The sequence below is a fragment of the Loa loa genome, assembly GCF_000183805.2.
Source record: "Loa loa unplaced genomic scaffold supercont3.254, whole genome shotgun sequence".
Lineage (NCBI taxonomy): Eukaryota > Metazoa > Nematoda > Chromadorea > Rhabditida > Onchocercidae > Loa > Loa loa.
The window spans coordinates 38,979-61,005 of NW_018108434.1; the positions used below are offsets into that span (position 1 = coordinate 38,979).

General features: G+C 34.9%; 1 protein-coding gene across 1 annotated transcript; it reads left to right on the forward strand.

Annotated features, from left to right (window-relative positions):
* Window positions 1-1,954: 1,954 nt before the first annotated feature.
* LOAG_18302 (zinc finger homeodomain 4) lies at window positions 1,955-16,995 on the forward strand (the record flags this gene model as incomplete). Its single annotated transcript, XM_020450964.1, has 9 exons — window positions 1,955-2,187; window positions 2,994-3,214; window positions 4,311-4,471; window positions 4,704-4,896; window positions 5,181-5,291; window positions 5,596-5,741; window positions 15,304-15,431; window positions 16,516-16,718; window positions 16,898-16,995. The coding sequence occupies 9 exons, from the start codon at window positions 1,955-1,957 to the stop codon at window positions 16,993-16,995; spliced, it is 1,494 nt and encodes a 497-aa protein (XP_020305299.1).
* Between the last annotated feature and the right edge of the window lie 5,032 nt (window positions 16,996-22,027).

Below are 22,027 nucleotides of genomic sequence, written 5' to 3' on the forward strand. Positions count from 1 at the left end.
CATACGGTTGTGTACGGAAATTGGTAGAGAAGAAGGTATGGTGAAATGTATAATTATTTGCTAATTATAACACATAAACTTCCCTATCCCTTTTCTGCCGAGCAATTTGATTTCATTGTATATTTTGCATCAAATGTTGTAATTATATCTTCCTTGAAATATCAGTCTTTAAAAAGTTATTCAAGTTGACTTACATAGACGAAAATGTTTAATTGCTATAATACAAATCCTTTCTTTCATCTATCACATCTGAGCACCGACTCATAATCGACTAGTTCGATTCTTAGGTTTAACAGTTAGGAATAATCGTATTGCTCATACTTTTCCTTTTTTTTTTCAATTTGTATGTTTCTCTTAAAGAAAGTGAATTGTTACACTGTCAATTAAGAATAGTTCCTTAGTTACTATTCCACGAAATTTTCGAAACGTATTGGAAATGGAAGGAGAGCGGTAATATTTTTTCCAATTTACTTTTTTTAGCTTATTTCTCATCGGATGCAAATATATGGGATATATGTTTTTGTTGCGTAATAACATTCCATTGCTTAGGCCATTTGTCGTAATCATCATGACCATCATCATCATTATATTTAACTTTTATTTAATTTTAAGTTATACTAACTTTCGACCGCCTTCCAGACATTTTTTGAATTAAATTTTGAAATTTCAGCGCCAGATTCTGATAGAGTTGTAGGGAAGTGGAGCTTTTTCTAAGAACTATATGTTAGAATTGAATAGGTACTTATCGTTATCGTTATCACTTTGCAAGAAACAATGGATTTGATCGCTATAACCAAAAGGAAGGGAATGAATTGAGAATAACGTGCTGAAATTCACATATTGCAACCAGGTGTGCTCAATACATCTTTTAACCTTGGAAACACCAGTTGAGAAGAACAAACAACCCAACACCGAACTTCAGTAGCACAATTTTTCAACACCAGAGAGGAAGATTTAAGTACAATAAAATCTTGTTGCACTAAGCGAGTTTCATCGACGGTGAAATTTATGGGATACTTAACAAATCATAGATTTAAGATAATGTTGAAAGTTTTATTTAATGATAACATTTCATCTTCTGCCGGCTGGTTGTGAAATGGAACCAAATGAGTCATATGCTTTGTGAATTCAAAGGTGAATGAAATTTAATTTGGAACTATTTCGGTTAGAAAAATTGAGAATACTCATCCAACCATAATTCTGAAACTACAAAATATAAAACCCTTCTTGAAAGGTGTGGGTTATCTTAACTTTTATACGATGATTTTAGGACGGGACTATGGACGAAGTTGGTCCCTCCCTGAATAAGTGACAATCAAACAATCAGGTGAAGGGCGCATGCATACACTGCATATGCACACACAAAAACACACACATACGTACATACCACGTACACACACATACACGTACATACACATACACATATATACATACACGCACACACACATATACAGACAGTAACAGCGCGACGCGCATGCACATAAACATACACGCGTAGAACCAGCCAGATGTGTATTAGTAATGTTTATACAGTGCCTTTAGCTTGCACATTAACACACAACTCAGACTAATAGCTTCCATAGTCCGTCATCAATGGAGATATTTACCCTTTTGTAAATATTAAGCTGTCATCGTCATTAGCACTATTGCAATGGTACTGATTGGGCATGACAGCCACATTCATTTTGCATCCTTTTCAGTCTTCTTCTCTTTCAATTTGCATATTCTATTACCATTTGAAAAAAATTAAGACCAAATAAACAAAAATAGTTCAACACAAACTTCAAACAGTCACTTTTCGAATCTTATTTCATCTTCCATTAGTTGTGTATTGCAAATTTTCTTCCCATAACATATCACCGCTTTTTTGAACTTTCTAAAAGAGTTCCATGATTCGATTCTCATATCCGCAAAATAGACTTTTAATGGTTTAAATCAAGTTAGATCACTTCAGATGATTCATTTGCGAAGGAGTAGTGAAGAATCCAATCCATTATGTACTGTATTCCAGATAAGTCTCAAAGCACAATTACAAGCAAAAAATGGAAATGTAAAGTTTCAGGTGCTTTTGGAAGGATGTTTTGGTCATATTGGAACAACTCCAGCAGAGCGGAAATGTTCTTCCAAAGTGATTGCTGAGTTTGAAGAGAACCAAACATACTCAATCGGTTTGAAACCTATTGAACGGTTTATTTTTAACAGTGTATAAAATACTTGTTTATTCTGCGTGGAAGGAGTAGAATAAAGTTGGGTGAGATGATTGAGAAGATGGTCACGAGCTTAAAAGGTTGACTGGAAAAGCTAAGCGAGGTTAAGAGGTTAATGAAAATAGCTAACTGCGCAGAACGAACTTCTTGTAATTTCTGTGTTTTTTTTATAAATGGGATATTTGATAAACAAAAAATATCACTTTATTTCTTTCCTCTTCTGCGCGATTTCTATCCATTTTGAAAGACGTCACTTTCAACGTTGGCATTTCAATCCATAATACGATTTTGTCCAACGTAGTGAAGTCACTTCTGGAAGATGAGTTACACAACTTACTAGGTAGGTGTAGTGATCAGTGAGAAGTTCATGTAATTCATTATTTCTTCTAAAAAAGGAACTCAAAACACTAAATAGATTAACATTTTTAGCAACAGCTTAGCTTTTCCGTTCATTTCTCCTTTGCTGCATAATTTCTTTCCATCAAATCTAAAACTTTATTACAATTTTAAGTTTTAAAAGAGTAATAGATGTTATTCCGGACGATAGGACATACAAGTGCCTAAATATATTTCTTCCCATTCACACTAGTCCTATTCTTCTTCAAACTTGACCCTATCTTTCCATCACTGTATCCCAGCGGCAAATCTCCCATTCTGTGTTTCGTTTTTCTCACTCCATGTATGTTTCCTAACTCTTTTTCAAAACCAAGACGCCATTAATTACTAATTATGCAAATATTGAAACTTTCATTCAAATTATTTCCTGAAAATTTGCATAATTTGCAGCACCAGTGATTCGTTACCGTCCTCAAATACAGTATTTTGTGGTTTCGGGACGAAGCTAAGACCTGACGGTAATAGTGGAATCATGGACATGAATCGTCTTTTGCAACGGACGATGATTCTGTCAACGGATACTGATTTCACGACGAACAGGATTTTACAACGTGTTCCGATGAATTTGATGAACGGTTCTACCCAAGGGCTGGTGTCAACTAACACAACCGGTATGTGCTACCTCTAATTCTAGCAAAATTTTTTCTTGGATCTTTACTAGCTCTGTGGAGTATTTTGAAACAGTGTGATTTGGCAGTCATCAAATTTGATTTGATCGGTCTGTACTAATCTTTTATGCATCTAACAATGTTTTGAGATATGAATTTCACTCGTGATATCCATAAATCACTAAGCGTGTCCATTGTCCATCAAGGAGATATAGCGGTGCGGTTACAAAAATATCGGAAATATGAGCAGAAGTTAACTTGAATTCACGAATGAAATGTATCACTGATGTATGTGATAGAGGATTCCAGTGATCGATTTTAAGAGAAGTTCTGAAGGATCAAAAGATGTTGAAAGCAGGGGGGGGGGGGAGGGGTGTTGAGTGACGTTAAACATCATAATCATGGATAAATTCAGATAAAGATGAAAACTAAGAACTTTTAGTCATAAGGATTTAGGTTATGTAGAGGAATTTGGCGTAGATGCCGTGAAGAACTGTTCCCTTTCCGAGGGAGATGATGAGAAGACGCAGAGATTAGACAATGAGATGACTTAATTTACGGCTTAATTGAAATATAAGACTCATTACATATTTTCATGTTGTAATAAATATATATTCCTATAGCGTTTATATTTTCTACTGCTACTTGGTTCAAGTTAAAAGCAATTTTAATTTTCTCTACTTCGGAAAGGCTGTACCAAAGGTTTTGAAATTTCTATGGTAAAAAATCTCAAAATAGATAATCATCTCTGAGTCTTGAAAATCTTAATGAAGGGCTTCGCTGCAATGCATTTATTAAGAAATCGGTTTTCAACTACCATCCGAATCTACATATTTTTTGAACTAGTCTTTCAGAACGCAATCAATTCTCTCTAGAGTAGTGTCTCTTGCTATATAATTATAATCTCCTAGATTTGTGACCCTAAGTTTTACTTCCACTCTTGGTCATCACTGCGGTATTCAACTTCGTCCAGACCGCTGGTTTTCAGCCTTTTTTCTGATAATTATTGCGATCATTAAAATCGCTGGTGTTAGTTACAGCTAACCTTCATTTGTGCTGATCGCAATTTGCGAATCGGTAATTTACGATTATTTTTCAGAAGGCATGCCCAGCTCTTCGTCATCTCTGTCGGTGTTTTCAGCTACAACACTAACAGCTCGGAACAGTTCTAAGACACTCAAATGTCCAAAATGCAACTGGCATTACAAATATCAAGAAACATTAGAAATTCATATGAAGGAAAAACATGCGGGTCATGAGGTTTGATATACCTATCTAATTATAAGTTCCCCCATGCCATATCCTAAACTGGACCCCTATTCTTACGATATCTTGGTATAAATTTTAATCAGTAATTATTATTGTACTCATTAGGTAAGCAAAGTAATGCAGTAACACGTTATACCACGGTTGATTCATGTCAAAAACCTCCTAATTAAATTTCAAATAATTATCACGATCCTTAATAAACAGTCTCATAATATATTTTAAGGTAAAATGCATTTTCTGCTTGCATAATCGACCGCATCCTCGACTGGCCCGTGGTGAAAGCTATTCATGCGGCTACAAACCATATCGTTGCGAAATATGCAAATATAGTACTACAACGAAGGGTAATTTGAGCATACATATGCAAAGTGATAAGCACTTGCATGCAGTTCAAGAAATGCCACCTACAATTACAGGTCAGGTACTTATTTATCTTAATTACTGAGTTTGAGCTTATGTCCAATTCTTGTCTTTACAGTTCCAAAATTTCCATTATCCGTAACAAAATAGACATAATAGGTACTTGAAAATATTTCCAGGTATTAGTTAAAATTCAAATCTGATTTTCGATCCATATTTGCCCAGGAACAATGACATGAACTACGTGATGTTTTTTAACCATTACCACTCTTTACAAATTTCTATTATCTTCCAAATTGCTTGCCAAAAAAAAAGGAAAAAAACATAACTCATGCTTTAGGTAATACAATAGCAATTTCAAGTGGTGATTTGAATACCGAGAATTTACTCCAATGCATGATTTGCTCTACGTATTCGACTGATAATATTTCCAAAATGATCGAACATATCGGTAAGTAGCAGAATTGTCCCAACCTTGGTGTCGAAATTGTTCCCTGAAATTTTCATAAAACTACAAAAAAAAATCCAGAAATATGGGTTAAAGCATGTCTAGAACATCAATTTCCTCTGAGATATTAAGTGAATGGAAGCAGTAACCTAAATTTGTTTATAAATTTTATGAATAATGGGAAGTGTTTTATGAAATTCACCCAATTCCGACATCTGCGTCGTTTATATCAATATTCTTTGTATTAAGAACTGAAAACAAACAAATAATCCTTTTAAAAAAGTAAAAGAAACTATTTTTTTTTAAGAGAAAGACCGAAGTCATCCGGTGATTGGAGATATCTCTGTGATACATGGTGTTTATCATTGTAACCTATGTCCGTATAGTACTAGCCTGAAGGCAAATTTCCAGCTGCATACAAGGACTGATAAGCATGTGCAGCGAACACAGATGGTAAGTGAATTATAATTCGAAGTTAGTTCCATAAAGTAGTTAATATATAATCGGCAATCAGTAACCGGAAAGTGTACAAGTACAGAGCCATAAGTCAATAGTTGCTGCTTACAACAGCGTAGGTAAAATATTGCCTTTTCATTCATTGAATAAGTTGAGATATTACCAGAACTGGTAGCGCTCCCACATCTTGCTGATCTGCAGTTTGGTTCCCTATCGGGTAGACGCCAACCTAAAACAGATTCCATTTAATCATTTCGTTGACTAGGCTACCAATGGTTCTTACCTTTGTGGCCTTGATTGTATTTTGTTATCCAGTATATCTTGTCCTGTTCAACTTCTTACTACTGCTACTCCCAAAATTACAAGAATCAGGTAAGATTATATCGAAGATATTAATGGTGTAGAATAAATATACTTCCAAAGTAGGCTAATGCAAGAGATGAATTAAGAGTGATGGCACAAGTAAAAAGAAAAACGAATGAACGAGTTGAAAGCGAGTGTTAGAGTGGAGAAAAAAAAGAAAGAAGAGCCAAAACTTTTTTTAACTTCATATGGGAAATATATTTACAAAAAAGACAATTCAGTGGCCAATAACTGATGGGAAATTTATTTAGCGTTATATTCATGCTACAAAATTCCATCTTGTATAAGGAGAAAAGATGAAATAAATGGAATTAAACTGGGCGATAATTTTTGAACAACTATAGATGCTTAATTTATGCCAAAAATCGCGATTTCTTCTTTGATATATAGTACTTTCCTCTCGTATTCTCATATTTTCCAACCAAAAATTTCAGCATTTTAAAGAAGGTCATTTTATGAAACGGCTCCAAATTGTCAGAATTGCATTTAGATTTGCTATTTTTTTTTTGCTTTGGTTTGTTTTCCAAATCAGACGTATAGGCTATCATGTCTGTTAGAAGTTCATTTTGGTAAGGTCTAAGAAATTTCGAGGATTTTTTCAGATTATATTAGCAGTAATTGCCAAATGATTTTCTAGACTTTCAAATAGACACGGGATGTTTTCCGGCCACCCAGTGCCTGAACTTCCTGTGGTGTTAGACATACCGGCTTTAATTAAGTGCTTGATCCCCGAAAGAATTCTACAATGATAGTCGAAAAAGTCTTGCTGAATCTGGTTGGTTTTCTACAAAATAACAACATCAAATCGACTGCAGCGGAAAAGTTTGTTGAAATTGACTAGCTTTTATCCTTCGGGAATCACGGTTTCTTTTGAAAGAATGTATCAATACCCTCTCTTACAAACATTAGACTATGATCGGATCGACTTTGACATATCCAACATATCTTTGTCCGATGAGAGCTTCCAAGAACTCCCAAGATTTTACCCCCGGTGGGAAGGAAGAAATAGTAATGAATGAGGTAGCGCGTCTTGTGTGCACATTTCATTTAACATTAAAATATCGCTTTAAAATATTGACATAACAAATCGTCATTATTGTTGTTGTAATTGTCATTACCATTAACCATTGCCATTTTCATTGTTATTATTATTGTTATCATAACAATCACGGTTGTATTTCCTGGTACACACGGTCACAAGCACAAAATGTGTGTTTACCACACGTATTCAGGATTGAAATTAAAATTCGAGAAAAAAAAATTCCTTGACTCTATCAATTTCCATTTAAGTTATCTAATACCAAGCAGTTGTGAATTTGCGAAAGACACACACTAACAGGTGAACGAATATGAAAATACACAGAAATATACAAGCAAATTAACCTGTTTTAATTGAGGATTGTCAAATTTCATATTCTCCTCATCTTCGCTTATACTCTTTTCATATCATACCATTCATTCATTCGTTCCAATTAAGTGAGCTATCTACTTGACTTCTAAATACGTATCTCTTCTTGTTTCACTATACTTCACAAAGCTTGCTATTCAGTTACGAATATCCATTATTAGAGTTGCAAGAAGTTAACCTGTTAACCTTTCCTCTTCTCAACTCATTACATACCTGTCTTCACTCAGTCTTTTCATTTGGCATCTTTCTCTCATCATCACTCACCACAGCCTTCCTTCCACAATGCCAATCACCATTCTGTGCCATTGTTTTCTGCCGCAAACACCTTTCGAGAACCGAACACTGCAGGCAGTAAAATACGGCCAGATAGACATATAACACACACATACAATACATATACATATATACACACACATACATGCACATATACACACATACACACACATACATACACATAGATACACACACACATGTGTGTATATATATTCATATATTTACATATATACAAGCGGACGGGAAACGTACACAAATATTCATTCATTTTCACACCTTTTTCACAAAAGAAAGAGGGAGAGAGAGAAATGGACAGATGGAGAGATAGTATATACCTGTACACAATGTACCTCAAGTTCTACTTCAGTCGACAGGAGCATTTCTTAACATTTTGAAATGTACCAGCAAGCATTCTCACTCATCATCTGCCATCAACGTCTACCTATCATTACTTTTTAGGGGGTACTTATGGAATAGTTGATGAATAGCAAATATTTCCTAGATAGCGAGTTGAGAAATGACTGAATATGATTGTGATACCAAGATATGTCCTATTATTCTATTCAATAAACATACTGTGAGCAACAATTTGGACGGTTATTTCTCTTCATATATCCCATCCACTTTTCTATATTCGTATTAAGAAGTAATTACAAAAGAAAGCTGCAACTATTCCTCTCATTGCAATGAAATCATTTCTTATGTGATAAGAATACTTCCTTTTCCCATTATTCAATTTCGTTCTCTTGAAAATTATTACAGTTCCATAGATATTATCGAATTTTTAGCAGTTTTTTAAAATTATAATGTCCTTGGAAGTTCTGCATCCTTAGAAATTCCGTAATTTCTTTCTCGCAATTAAACAATGTCATTTCTTTCGGTACTGGTTATGTAATCTCACTTTTCTCGAGGTAAAATGATAGCGGCAATACCCATTACTATTGTTATCGATCTGGGATTTCCATGTCCCATGAATGAAATAACTATTTGTTTTTTTAACAATTCTCATTCAGGAACTTCTTGAAAGAAACAGAAGCCGTCTAAAATCTTGTATTAAAATTGTTCCTTTTTTCCCTGAAATATTAATTAAAAATAGTTGATATTATTACCAATTTTGCATGAGCGGCTATTGCGATGAATGAAATAGCCGAAAAGCTTATTGTCATCTGCATTTAAAATAAAATCTGAAGTCTTGAATCTGAAGTTTTAGCTGTGAACTCGAACCTCGCCCAACTTTATGCTCCAACCTCAAGTGTCTTTTTTGATGTATCAAGTATGACACAGACTATAATATCTTTATTTAGTGATTCAGGTTTTTCAGTACAGTTCATTTTGACAAATCCAATTTCCAGTTCATCTCTTCAGTTTAATTCAACAAGCGACCTCTTAATTTTTCAAGCGATCTGACTTTGTAGAGACTGAAAGTTTGAGGTAAGACTGAATATTTCTTTAAGTGTGAAATTATATAACACTAATACATGAAAATGAATCAAGAGTAAACACTAGATTGGCCTAAATCACTTAAGTAATATTTCCAAATACACAATTTCGAAATGCTGAGGGAAAGACAAATATTTCAACAAACAAGTTTAGGGAATTTTCGAATCAACTTAAAGTGTGCTGTCTTCTGAAGCAGTCTTCGAACTCTGTTTTTCTTGTTTTTTTTTTTTTTTTTTTTGAAATTCTGTCTCTGAATTCCTAAGTCTTGAATCTAAGCACATTCTCCGTATATCTTTTCTTTAAATGAATAGGAGAATGCCTAATATTTAAAATATTCTGTAACCTTTCTCACTCTTTCAGATATTCATGCTTTCAATCAGTATTCATATCCAAAGAAATTTAATGAACTTTTTTTGACCCGTGAAAATAGCTTTTTTAAATCTGTCAAATAAAAAAAATAAAAAAGTAGCTGATTCCGGAACTAGTCTGCTAACTCACTAATTTAGTGGAATGCACATTTTATGCAGTGTTCGTTTTTGTAACATTCACTTTTTTCCTAACGGATTAGTTTGGGTGCGCTGGGATACTTCCCTTTTCATGAAGACATATCTAATCTTCCAGTCACTTTAAATTTGTGTTATGAAGGCTACAAAAAGTTCCACATTTTCAGCGAAAATATATGCATTTTTCCAAACAATAATTATTATTAAAGTGAAAAATAAATCAAACAAGTGTTTAACTTCGGAATCTGAGTTTATAAAGAAAAAAGATTGGATAAATTCGTCCACTAAAGTTTCGCCGAAATTAGAACCAGGATCTATTTGAGGCCGGAAGTGGTCTAGGCTTTCGAATCGTTGTGAATCAGAAGTGCAGGACCGGATATTAGAAAGTCGGAGGCCGTAATCCTAATCTCCCCACAGAGTTTTTTATGCATTTAAAATTAAAATTGGTAGCAATTGCAATGGTAGCAAATGAATGACCTCGATAGGTTGCGTTCCTATAATTATGCCTGCATTGTGTTTGAGAATCATTTTCCCATCATTTCGTATCTCCCCAATTGTTACGCATTATCCGACCTTTTCTCCTCCTCCTCCTTCCCTCAGAATATCACAACTATAGGTGGAGGAAAGAAGTAAGGAAATGAGAAGAGGGTGGAGGAATAATTTAGAGGCAAACAGGTGTAGAAAGGATATGCTGCTTTACCATCGTTTCCTTCATGTGCAAAATTTTCACAGACCGCTTACGGCCGTGATGCGGTGATGGGTGATGGTAGGCAGCTCGTCAGGCCATTGACCTACTCGCCTCATCCCTAATTACAACTCTTTACAGGACACACGAGCAGTGACGGTTCAGAGATTGAACAATATACATCCCGAAGACCTTCAAATTATTCATCAACAAAATTCGTTCCCATCATTATTTGATGTTGAGACAAAAGTCTTCATAATTTAGAACTACTAACTGATCTATTCCGTAGTAAAGCAGACTAAGTAGTTGGTGACGGTTCCATTGGCGAAACTTGTAGATTTTAGTACGGTGAAATTTCAATGAATACATTGATGGAAGTTAAAGAGTGTGAAGTAAAGCTATAATTACTTCCAGAGAAAATTTTTACTTCCAAATATTAGGCAATCAGAGCACCACAGTCTTATCAGCTAATTGATGGAAGAAAATATGCTTATATTACTAGTTTAAATCTCCATTTGCAGATCTGTGTACGACGCACGATCCAGTTAAACGTGTATCTCCTCCCCCCCCCCCCTTCCTAACCCCCATTACAGAGAGATGTAATATGCTAAATGATAGAGTAATTACAGGATCTTATTAGGTACGTTGTCGTGCGGCCACATCCCGAAATTTTAGTATGGTGAAATTTTGATATGATCATCGTTTAATTTGAACTTGTACAACAATATACTTTTCTTCTATTGATTGGGCTATTGGCGATATCGGCTAATAAAAGGATGAAAAATACGTATTTTACTACCATCTGGGTGATTTTTTATATATCAAAAGATGCGAAATATGTGTAGTGTCAGTGAAAAGATTCATTAGAGGTATTGAAATGTACCTGTGATATTACTGTTGATAAATAGGCCTATTATTGAATCGAAAATTTTTTCCTCTCGATTGCTCATCACCAAACGCAGCGATATTGTAACATTCAATTTATGATAATCAAAGGGTGTTGAAAGAGAGAGAGAGAAGATGAAGGTGCTTTTCGTTGGTTAGCTAGCCCCATCGTTAGCATCCTGTCCGTTTATCACCATTTAGGCATATGTTAACGGAATGAACGTACCTTCAGAAATCCTACCCCGCCCGATCCCGCCCATCGCTCTCCTCCTTTTAACTTGACAATTGTAGGTTAACAGCGTAGAATTGTTGTACAAAAGCAATCGTAGTAAGTATTGGCAATGCAAAGTATTGGCAAAGTAAGCTAGTCGCTGTCCAGTAGTCATTCTCTTCATTGGCCCAGTAATCACGAGGAGAACTGGGGTATGCCTCAAGTAGTTTTTGAAATGTCGGAAGGCGAGAAAAGCTTAACTGCTTCGCTTCTTTTAAAGTTTCCTTCATTACTTAAATAAGTTCCTCTCAACAAAAATAATTCTCCATTGGTAATTACTAGTCCTGTGCTGCTCATCTCTCCATCCTTCCGCTAATGTTATAATTAATCTTTACAATACTATTTCATTGCTTTGTCTGTCTCCTCTCCTCTTCTCTCATCACTGTATCCTTAGTGTTGATGGGCGTAAATTATTTTTTTCATTCTCTGTCAGCTGAGAATTGTCTCCTTTTGTGATGAATGGTAAATGCTGGGACAGGTACTGTAACGATGAACTCTTGGTGAACTTTGCAGATGCAGTGTTGAAATGACGGATAAAGCAAGTTCAAGAGGAAGAGTTGGCTTATATGTTAAATTGCTACATTGGCACATTCGATTTGTTGACTTGAAATAATTTAGAAAGTATTTTAGAAGTAAAAATTCATTTTATTTTCATTTCGATCCTTGAATATCTTTATTTGGAGAAAAAAGGTAGGAGAAAAGGTGGAACTTAAAAGGAAGGGAACGAGTGATTGTGACATGAAAACACTGGTTGGCATTATCTTCAATTATACAATATCCTGCTGCTCCACCAACACAGGCCGATGAATGAATATTTCGCAACAACAATACCTACCGATTGGTCCTCGGCGAGTCGATGTTGGTACAACGATCCTTCACTTATTTTCACTTCCCTTCTCTCCTCATCTTGTTTATAGATTATAATATTGTCTAGAGATTTTATTTTAGCATAACTAATGTCATCATAACTGTTATCGTTGATACTGTTGGGATAATTTTTACGACTAGTTATAGTAGCATGCGTTTTTTCTAGGGGTGGACAGGCTATTTCTGGTAGAAATAGTAAGAGTGATCGTACAGCGCAAATCTTGGATTCTCTTTTCGTAGATCAGTAAATATCTCAGTGATAAAATCAATCTTGATTGTTTGCATTATCAACCAGATCTGATTTTATGAAAGATTATGACCGTTATTTAAATTGTTAGCTTGAAATCATCTCGATGTTTTTGCTCCATATCCCTTCACTGACCCTGAATGCTTCTTTGTCTTAATCATATACCATCTTCCTAGCTTTTTTAATTTCATTCATCTGCAATTCATACATACTTGACTGCATTACTTAATTACTTCTCAATCTTTGTGACTTGCATCAATTATGTTTACCTCCAAATATGATTCGAATGACTTTTGTCCTTAGGCCTTTTCAACAACTACTACCATCATCCTCACTTCTACTTCTCATCATCAAATTGCAATTAAGTGGTAGTAAAGTGGTTCACTTAAGCATATCTATAAATAATAGCTCGCTGCCACCAGCACATCGATAATGCAAAGAAGTGAAGGAGGAAAAAGTAGTTAGTAATTACCGAACAGAAAGGACCTACCAGCAAAGTACCTTAACTAGAAAATATTCCTATTGTCCTCCTATTGGGTTAATGCTTTCGCATTAATTGCAGCTCCCTATCTTCTCGATCCCATCTACGTTTTCTAATGAGCTTTTCGAAGTTTATTTCGAGAAGGTGAAGAGGATTATCCTGTTTCATACTTACCGTCCTCTTTCAGTTTAGTGTCCTCATATTTCTTCTGCTCTTTCTCTCAAGGGATGACCAAATAATGCTTCAAAAAGTGTATCGTCCGCGGGTTTTTCTTTTCATTGTTTTATCGAACGCCATGGTGTTTGCTATGTGAAGTGATATGAGTTACTATTAAATGCCATGAAATATGATGAACTTTACTTAAGACAAACGGCTCTTTTCTGCTTTCATTTATTTTGAAGTGTATTAGTATTCGACCAGCGAAGATTTCAAGATTATAGAGCAGAAAATGTAGTGTCGCAAGCATTAACCATTCCATCCTACAAGTATCACTCCATTCTTCAGTGACGTGGACAAGTTTTCCTTTGGATAGCTTTAGTGAATAAGTTAGATTGATATAAGATGTACAGCAGCACAGCAGCGAATTGTATCTCTGAAACCTGACAGTAAATCTCAAATTGAGCAGCGACACTGACCAGAATGCTTTAATTCTTTTAATGCAGATTTTAATGATTAAATAACATTTGTTATATCTTATTGAATTTCATGTGATTAGTTTTTTTGTTGTTTCAAGTTAGTCTTAGGCGTTATAAATGTTATTGAAGAGAGACAGATCACAAAAAGGAAGGAAAAAGGAGTGACTCTAATATCATACTTGGGAAAATGTTGTAGAAAACTTGGATTTTAAGATTTCTCTGTGCACATTGATAAGAAAACTCTATTATTTGATATCTTCCTGATCAATTTTTAGCAATTTTGTAATTTTAATTCGAAAACGGTATTGTTGCGATCGGCTCTGTTTGCAGTGTTGCAGTGTCCCGGTCTAATGCCTTTTTGGCTAGCCTCATATACGGATTTCTCATTTCGTTTATATAGATTACTCGCTATTTATCGATTGCTATTTGGATGTTTAAAAAAGAGAGGGGAGTAGTTAATGTTGATATAAAATGTCGCGATGGACTTTCACGGTGTGCCATGAAATTGAGTATTTAAGAATATAATACTGATTAATGGGACTATCAGTAAGTTGTACAGAGTGCAGTTTTGTACAGTACCACTTCATGCCAACAACACTGTTTTGTTTCATGCCAATGCATGTATCACACGCCAATGCATGCTATTAGTAAAGCATAGCATTATTAATTGGTGTGTAAAGTCGTAGTAATTACTGTGGCAAGTATGGGCGGTGCTAATATCATCATCGGCTAATTCATTTGCCATTGGAAAGGCGTGGCTCTTCGCTAACGCTGATTGGCCACTTGTGGTTTCAAATGAGCGAATTGTCTTCAAACTTTCATTACCATCACCCGGACCCTAACACCAGGAGCCTTTACAGATAGGCATGCATGTACACACGTACCAGCCTGTCATCATTGCTTACCTTTTTGATCTTCGGTACTTTTCATTTCATGATATGGCATACATGGCTCATAGGACGTTCTTCCCAACATTTCCTTTTTCGACTGAAAAAGGAAAAGTACTTCTAAAGTTGTTATATTTTGATTGCCCTAAAAAAGGAGCATTAAATAGATGCTGTATGTAATTGTTAATATTGTGATTGATTAGTGGGAGAGAGGCTTGTGATGGAGGAGCAAGAGGGCTGAACAGTGGCTCCCTTCTCAGTATCGCTCTTTCAACAATTTATTAATTTATAAAATTCTTAGTTCAGAAGTTGTAATGTTACGCGTATCGTTACATCCTCAGAAGTACTATGAGATGTGCTAATTTTTATGAAGTACAATTGATCCTGTATAAAGCACGTATCTCTTCCATTCATTACCGATAGCAACTTTTGATTGGTCTTAGTAACTTGTTATCGTTTGAAATAATATTAACTTCTATCATATCCGTTTTCATAATCAGGAGATCTCATTCCCCAGAGAGTGATACGGTTTCGACACATTGTCTAGTTACTTCTCATTCTTGGAAAAGGAGTTGAAGTATGGGAAATCAATCCATTATTTTTATTTATTCCAGATGAATCATATACGTGAGGGTGGTACCGCTGGAATATCATTATCAGCGTCGTCAGCACTGTGTCGGATTAGTTCTGCCAAAAGTGCTGTACAGGTTCGTTGTCGCGCATGTCAGGAAATTTTATCATGGTAAATTTTTGCTCAGTTTTTTTTTACTTTATGATTTGCTTTATTTTTGGAATCCCTTCGTCTTTCTATTGTTTGTTATATCCTGCAGAAAAGTCTATTATCGGATGTTGCGAATCAAAAATTTAGTCACTGTTCTTCTTCATGGTACTTTATCATGTTGAGGCAGTATTCTGCATTCTTAGAAAACTGCCCTAGCATGATAAGAGACCACGTGGTTTCCCGGAATTTCGTATAACAGCGGGACCTCCCTCATTGTCAGAGTGAACAGTCTTATTCGCATTTTTTAGGATTTTATGGTATTTCCATAAAATTCTGATTTTTCTCCATTTTTTACTTTCCACACATGATGTTGCATAAATTATTTTCCTAATAATAAAAACGAAAAATGATCTGAGATCCATTTTCATGTTTTGATAATGAATCATTCTATGGAAAAGCTGATAAAAAGCGCAAAGACAGGAGGAAACGAAGACCTAAAAAATGTAATAATAGAAGGATTCTTTTTTGAATGTGCAGCAGGAAAAGCAAGTGTCTTATGTCGATCCGCTCATATTCTGTTTTTCTATCGCGCATCTTTATATTCGTTTAAATATCGACAACTTGGACTTTATGGTAGTTTCAGAATGGTGAGAAGACCCAAAAGGAGGATGTGATAAATTAGAAGAAGCTTGTGTCGATATTTACCGCCATCCTTTTCGGGGATAGAATAATACAGCTTGAATTGCTGAGCCCTGTTTCCTGTTTCAAGGATTTAAGAAACTTTTCTTGCTATACAGTGACAATTAACCAAAAAGGTTGATCGCAGAGGACAAATCATATTGATATATATATATTTGATTGCCCTCAATATGAATTCCTGAGCCACTGATAAACAGTTAGGAGATCACCTTAGATTTTATTGGAAACCAATCAAATTAAGATCTTTGTGATATTCGCTTCGATTGCTCAAAACGGCTTCATTTTTAATCTTAAAAAAACGGTTTTATGGAAATCACTGCAGCACAACAGTGCTTTACTTCAAGGTAGTTTTTTGCTGGACGATTCAGTGTATGCCTAATTCGACAACTCGAAAATATTTTTTCAGTCCGTTTGCACTACGTGAACATTGTGAGAGTCGTGCACATTCTCTCCGAATAACGCAACTTGCATCAATGTCCAGTAAGGCTGGAAGCGCTCCGGCCGGTAGTTCTGCACCAACGTCAACGATGTCGATGTCACCGAGTCCTGAAACTGTTCTCGAATGTCGACACTGTTCTTTTGAGACAAGCGATACTTCCGGTGCTATCAGTAAGCTTTGAATTTAAAATATAAATTGATCGATTTAAACTAAACCACTTGATTCTCCTCAATACCCTCTTTTCTACACATGGCCTTTGCTAATTGAAAAGGCTTCATTTCGTCCATTAAATAATGGGAATTCTTGTAGCCAGATTCCGAAACAGTTTTATACTTGGTGTAAGTTGCAGAACATATGCAGGAACATCCACCAAATGTGGAAAGTACTGGAACAGAACAGGAAACTTTGAATCTCGAAGCTAGTTGCGGTAAATGTTTTCTACATTAGAGCAATATTAGAAGTAGAAGAGGAGAATTACTGGTATTTATTCTGCTACGTATAACTTTTTCTAAAAATTCCACAGCACAGGAAAATTTTGCTGCTCATGAACTAACCTTTATTTCAATGTTGTCATTGTGCTATTCCACTTCGGATCTTTGTACTTAATGTTTTACATAGATTTATTATATTTAATATTCTGCAGTTCGAAGAAATTTTATGATAAACTAGAACTGGTAGTTCTGGAACTTCATTGACTGCGGGGAATATTTTCAAATGGACTTGGGCAGGATTTGTTCCGGATAATTTTTGAACCACAAATTACTTAGGCACTTCAGATAGTTCCAGAAATTGTTTTCCAAATTTACTTTTCTAAGAATTTATTCTGAAAAAATATATCGCTTTATGATCGTTATGGAAAAGAAATAATATGAAGGGTGCCCCAAAACCAAGTGTAATTTGCAATCACGTGCGGTTAATAGGCAGTGGGATTGTAATTGATGCTTTGAAATTTTTAAAAACTAGTTTTCAGTTTGCTTCTACGATTAGTTAGTAGTTAATTGTGGATTGAGGTTTGAGAGATAGTGAAACTTGTGAAATCAAAGAGGTGATTGGAAATGGAGAAGAGAGGAAAACGAATAATCCTTAATCTTTAAATTTTAAAATGGTCTTGATTGAAAATGGCCATCTATCTTTCATTTCTGACTGTCCCCTATCATTCCACAAAATCGCTTGTTGAAAATTTATGTAAATGATAATTGGTTTGGTGGACAGCAAAGAGAGAGATGGGCCGAATTGAGAGGAAGACTAAATAAAATAGCAATTACGTACCTCCTACCGAGATTAAATTAATATAGCTATTAGCGAGCCGAAACTAATGCCGGCTGTGACGACAAATCCTCAAAACCTAACCAAATAATAGATGATGTACTGCGTCAATCTTATTTCATCATTCTATATCATCAAGTTTACCAAAATCCGAAAATTTAATTTTATAGTCATGATGCTTGTAATCTGCGAAAGAAACACTATCTAAATGTATAAATTAGTGATGACTGGTAACAGGTAAGCCAGTTTCGAACGAATGACAAGTCAGTATTTTATTATCACTACTTCATTGTCATTGTCATTATTGGTCATCTTCACTGCTAACAGTACAAGTTGTAATAAGTGATTGGTAATGGATGCTAAAAGAGGACAAATGTTATCATCTTTTAATATTCCTATTGATTTTGATAATCAAGAAATCATGCTATTACATATAACAATTAAATGTCGTCGTCATAGCGCTGCTATTGTCTGCAGTTTTCAGTTTCATAGGCCATGAATCAGAAATCGTTAAATTGGTATTTGACAAAAATTAGCACTGTATGTATTTACATTTCGTGAAGGACTTCCCCTCTAAGATGAGTCAAAATTTCTTGCTTTTGCTTCACAAATACTTGGAATTTTTGTTTGCCAAACATTATTGTGTTTTAAGTTTTCATTCTAACTGTGTCACAATTCTGCAATGAGTAGTAATTGTGTAGTTTGTAGTGTCTGCAAAACAACACATGCATCGTGCTAATGCAGAAAGCGGCAAAATGATGAGCAGTCTATATGAATTGAAGATATTCTACTTTAATCTGTGAAGAGAATTAGATTCATTTTAATACTTTCAGTGAGACACGCCAACCAGTTATAGACTATCATAGCACCAATATTTGTAATTAAAACTGACCTCTTTAAAGGGACAGGAATACATAAATGGATTTGCAGTCGCGATGGGAAGTTTTTGCTATGAATTGTAAGCGTTAGTGAATAATGATTTTAGATAGATTGATTCTTATGATGTATGAATTGTTGGGATGGATGCAGGATGGGAAGGGAAATGGTATAAGTGCTATTGTCTAGGTTCATCACCACCTAAGCATATCGCTGCCTAAGGCGTATCCGAATTAAAATTTAATTCTGTCCCAGACTACTTTTCCTCTTTTTCCCAAAGTTCCTCCTGAAAACTTAACTTTCCCAGTATTTTTTACCACCTACAGTCATCAGAAATTTAAATATGACTACTAATTAACTTTTAAAATATGACTACTGATTGGTTTTTAGATTGCCAATCATTTTCATTGCTGATATGTAGTAGGATTCATTTTCCGGATGTGTGATTCATCTTCCAGATTTTTTTCGATGCTGTTACACTTTCTAAAATTAAAGCTTATGTAGTGTTCTAAAGACTGGCCTGGTGATATTATGTGATAACATTTACTGCGAATTAGCAGGAATGTTCACTAAAAAGGAATGTTCACTTGTTCACTAAATCTGGAAGATCCATTATCTTTAATACCTTCTTTTCTGAGGTATGTTTGTTCCAAGAACAAACATAACTTTTGCAGTCGTGCTTTTTAAATTCCACCATTGTATGAGGAATTCACCCAGAACTGTTTGAGCTATCATAGTCGGTCGTAAGGCGGTACGAACCAGCCATGCTATGATCGTATCTCAATTTTTTGAAACACCCACAGTGATCGCCAAATCATTTTATTTAATCTATCCATTGAAGAAGTCACAGTGGTTCATTCTTTGTCGTCTCGTCATTGCTTGTTATGTCAATTTGAGTTTAATAATCTCCAAAGGAGTACTTTGTATACCTTTTTATTTCCTTGTTAAATGTTACAAATATTGTGATTGCTTCGAACCAAGGTGTGAGAAAAGTATAGGTACTAACATAGAGAAACAGAATAGGAAGCGATAGCCTTTGTAACATTCAAACTGCTTTGGCATTAACGCCCATTGCATTTACTGTATTTTCTCATTTGCGCTTCTCTTCAAATTGCCACACTTCTTACCTCTCTACTAGACTTCTTAATGTATAATTAGAGGTTTGGTGAGACAGGACAGGTAACTAAGGTGATGAACGAGGACAAGAACCAAAACGACAATTGTCGGCGACATCAAGAAGGGCCTGTGAACCTCACATGCAAACAAAGGTGGAAAGAAAAACAAGAAGTGAAAGAAGAAAAGACTAAAATAAGATAAATGAGGGGAAAATGAGATGATTAACGAAGGTCATATTCAGTTGATGTTATGGTGCACTGTATATATGTATCCATATATATATATATACATATATATATATATATATATACATGTGGGAATCGAATATCCAAATTGCGAGGAACATGGTCTGCTGCTTGATTGAGAGACACTAAAGGATGCATGAGGCAAAAGCGGGAAGTAGGAAATGCTAATGGAAATGATGAGCGACACCGATGATGTTGTTAATGATATTGGTAAAATCACAATAGCAATTACAATTAAACGAGCAGATTTACATGGGCATTACCAAATCAGGAAGAGGAAGGCATTGTTATAAATTTGCTGAAGCTAAAATAGAAAACGATTCACTTGTGGTTTAATTTTTTTTTTTTCATTAACTGTGTTGGAATAAGGATATCAAGTTGATATTTCTGTGAGCTTGCAGTAATCATCCTTAAGCGTGAATCCATCAGTGTTGAACTTAAAATTGATGTGCAAACAAAAATGTGCCTGTGAATTATTACAGTCTGTTCTGTTGTATAAGCATGAAGAGATTTCTGTCATGACAAAATGACACATCCATAGTATCATAGTCAATTAGAAATACTGACCTGACAGCAACGCAGAACAATTAGAATCGTGATCCTTTTTTTAGGATGTCGTGATATGGACAGTGAGTTATTCGATCCGGAGGCGATACTGCATTTAATTCAATATCAGCGTTATTTTTCATGGTAGTCAGCTTAGCTTGTCTATAAATAAGAATTTTCCTTTTTGCCAATTCCGAATTTTAAAGTGACAAAGCAATTTATTGAGAATTGTTATTTCATTTCAGATCAACTTGATAATGCTAATATCTGCAAAGGACATTTGCTTATGACAAATAGTGCCTGTTTATTTCTTTCTGATCATTTGCAGTAATACTTAGATGGCTTATCTCTCATTATTCTTGCTCGTAACCAAAATATGTCCTTGGCTTAATTTTATAGGTAACTATCGAATGAAACATGTTCTCATTATGAAGCCGAGGTAAATTAATAGCTGACTGCAAAATGCATGAGTACTTTTCTTATGCAGCCCTTCACACCCTTCAATGCATATCCATAGTCTTTTCAAACGGAGTAGATGAAAGTGAAATTTTCTTATCTGGCCGATGATATTTCCATCTTCAAAATACTTAACTTGGCTGTTTTCTAGGTGTATTTGTTTCAAAATTAATTCATCAAGCGAATCGAGAGAAACCATTTGACACTGTTGAATTTTGTATTTGATGCAAATTCTAGAGTTTGTCGAATTTTGTTTAAAAGATTTCCTCACTCGTGATAGGTATAGTATGCCTTGATTTGTTGCATGTTATGAAAAGCCTAGATAAACAAATTGCAGAAATCGGTGATTTCGAAATCAGTGTTTTTCGACAGACAGAGAAGTAAAGTGGAATTATAGTGTTTTCCTTCATTTATGAGTATGTTTTAATGAGAGGATTAAACAGTTTAGTAGTATCTTACTCTTCTCCTTCAATAAAAGGTCAAATCTAGGCTGTAAATATATCAATGAATCTACGTGATATCATTATTTTTGTACTTAGCAAGTTTGTAATTATTGTATGCACTGCCGGATTTCTGTCTAATTGTCTAAGCTTTCCATTTTTTTTTCACCATATGTGTATTAACTAATTAAACAAATACTGGTCACACTAGATAATACATGCGAAGAAGGACTCAGTAATTGAGTAACAATAATAGTTTTACTATTTAAATTTTGATATGGCTAGTCTCCTCGACCACCCCGTACTACTCGTTCCACACTCGTCCATCTCTCTCAGCGAGTGATGATTTTAATTTGTTATACAACGACATTCGTAGACAAAGGGACAAAGAAGAGGAGAGGCGAGATTTAAATGGAAAGTAAGGTATCCTTTTTAATTATACAATCACACTGAGTTCTACAAAAATACTTCAGTCAAAATCAACTGTAAGGTGATACTTTAAGATTTCAATTTTTCATTAATAACTGATACTTC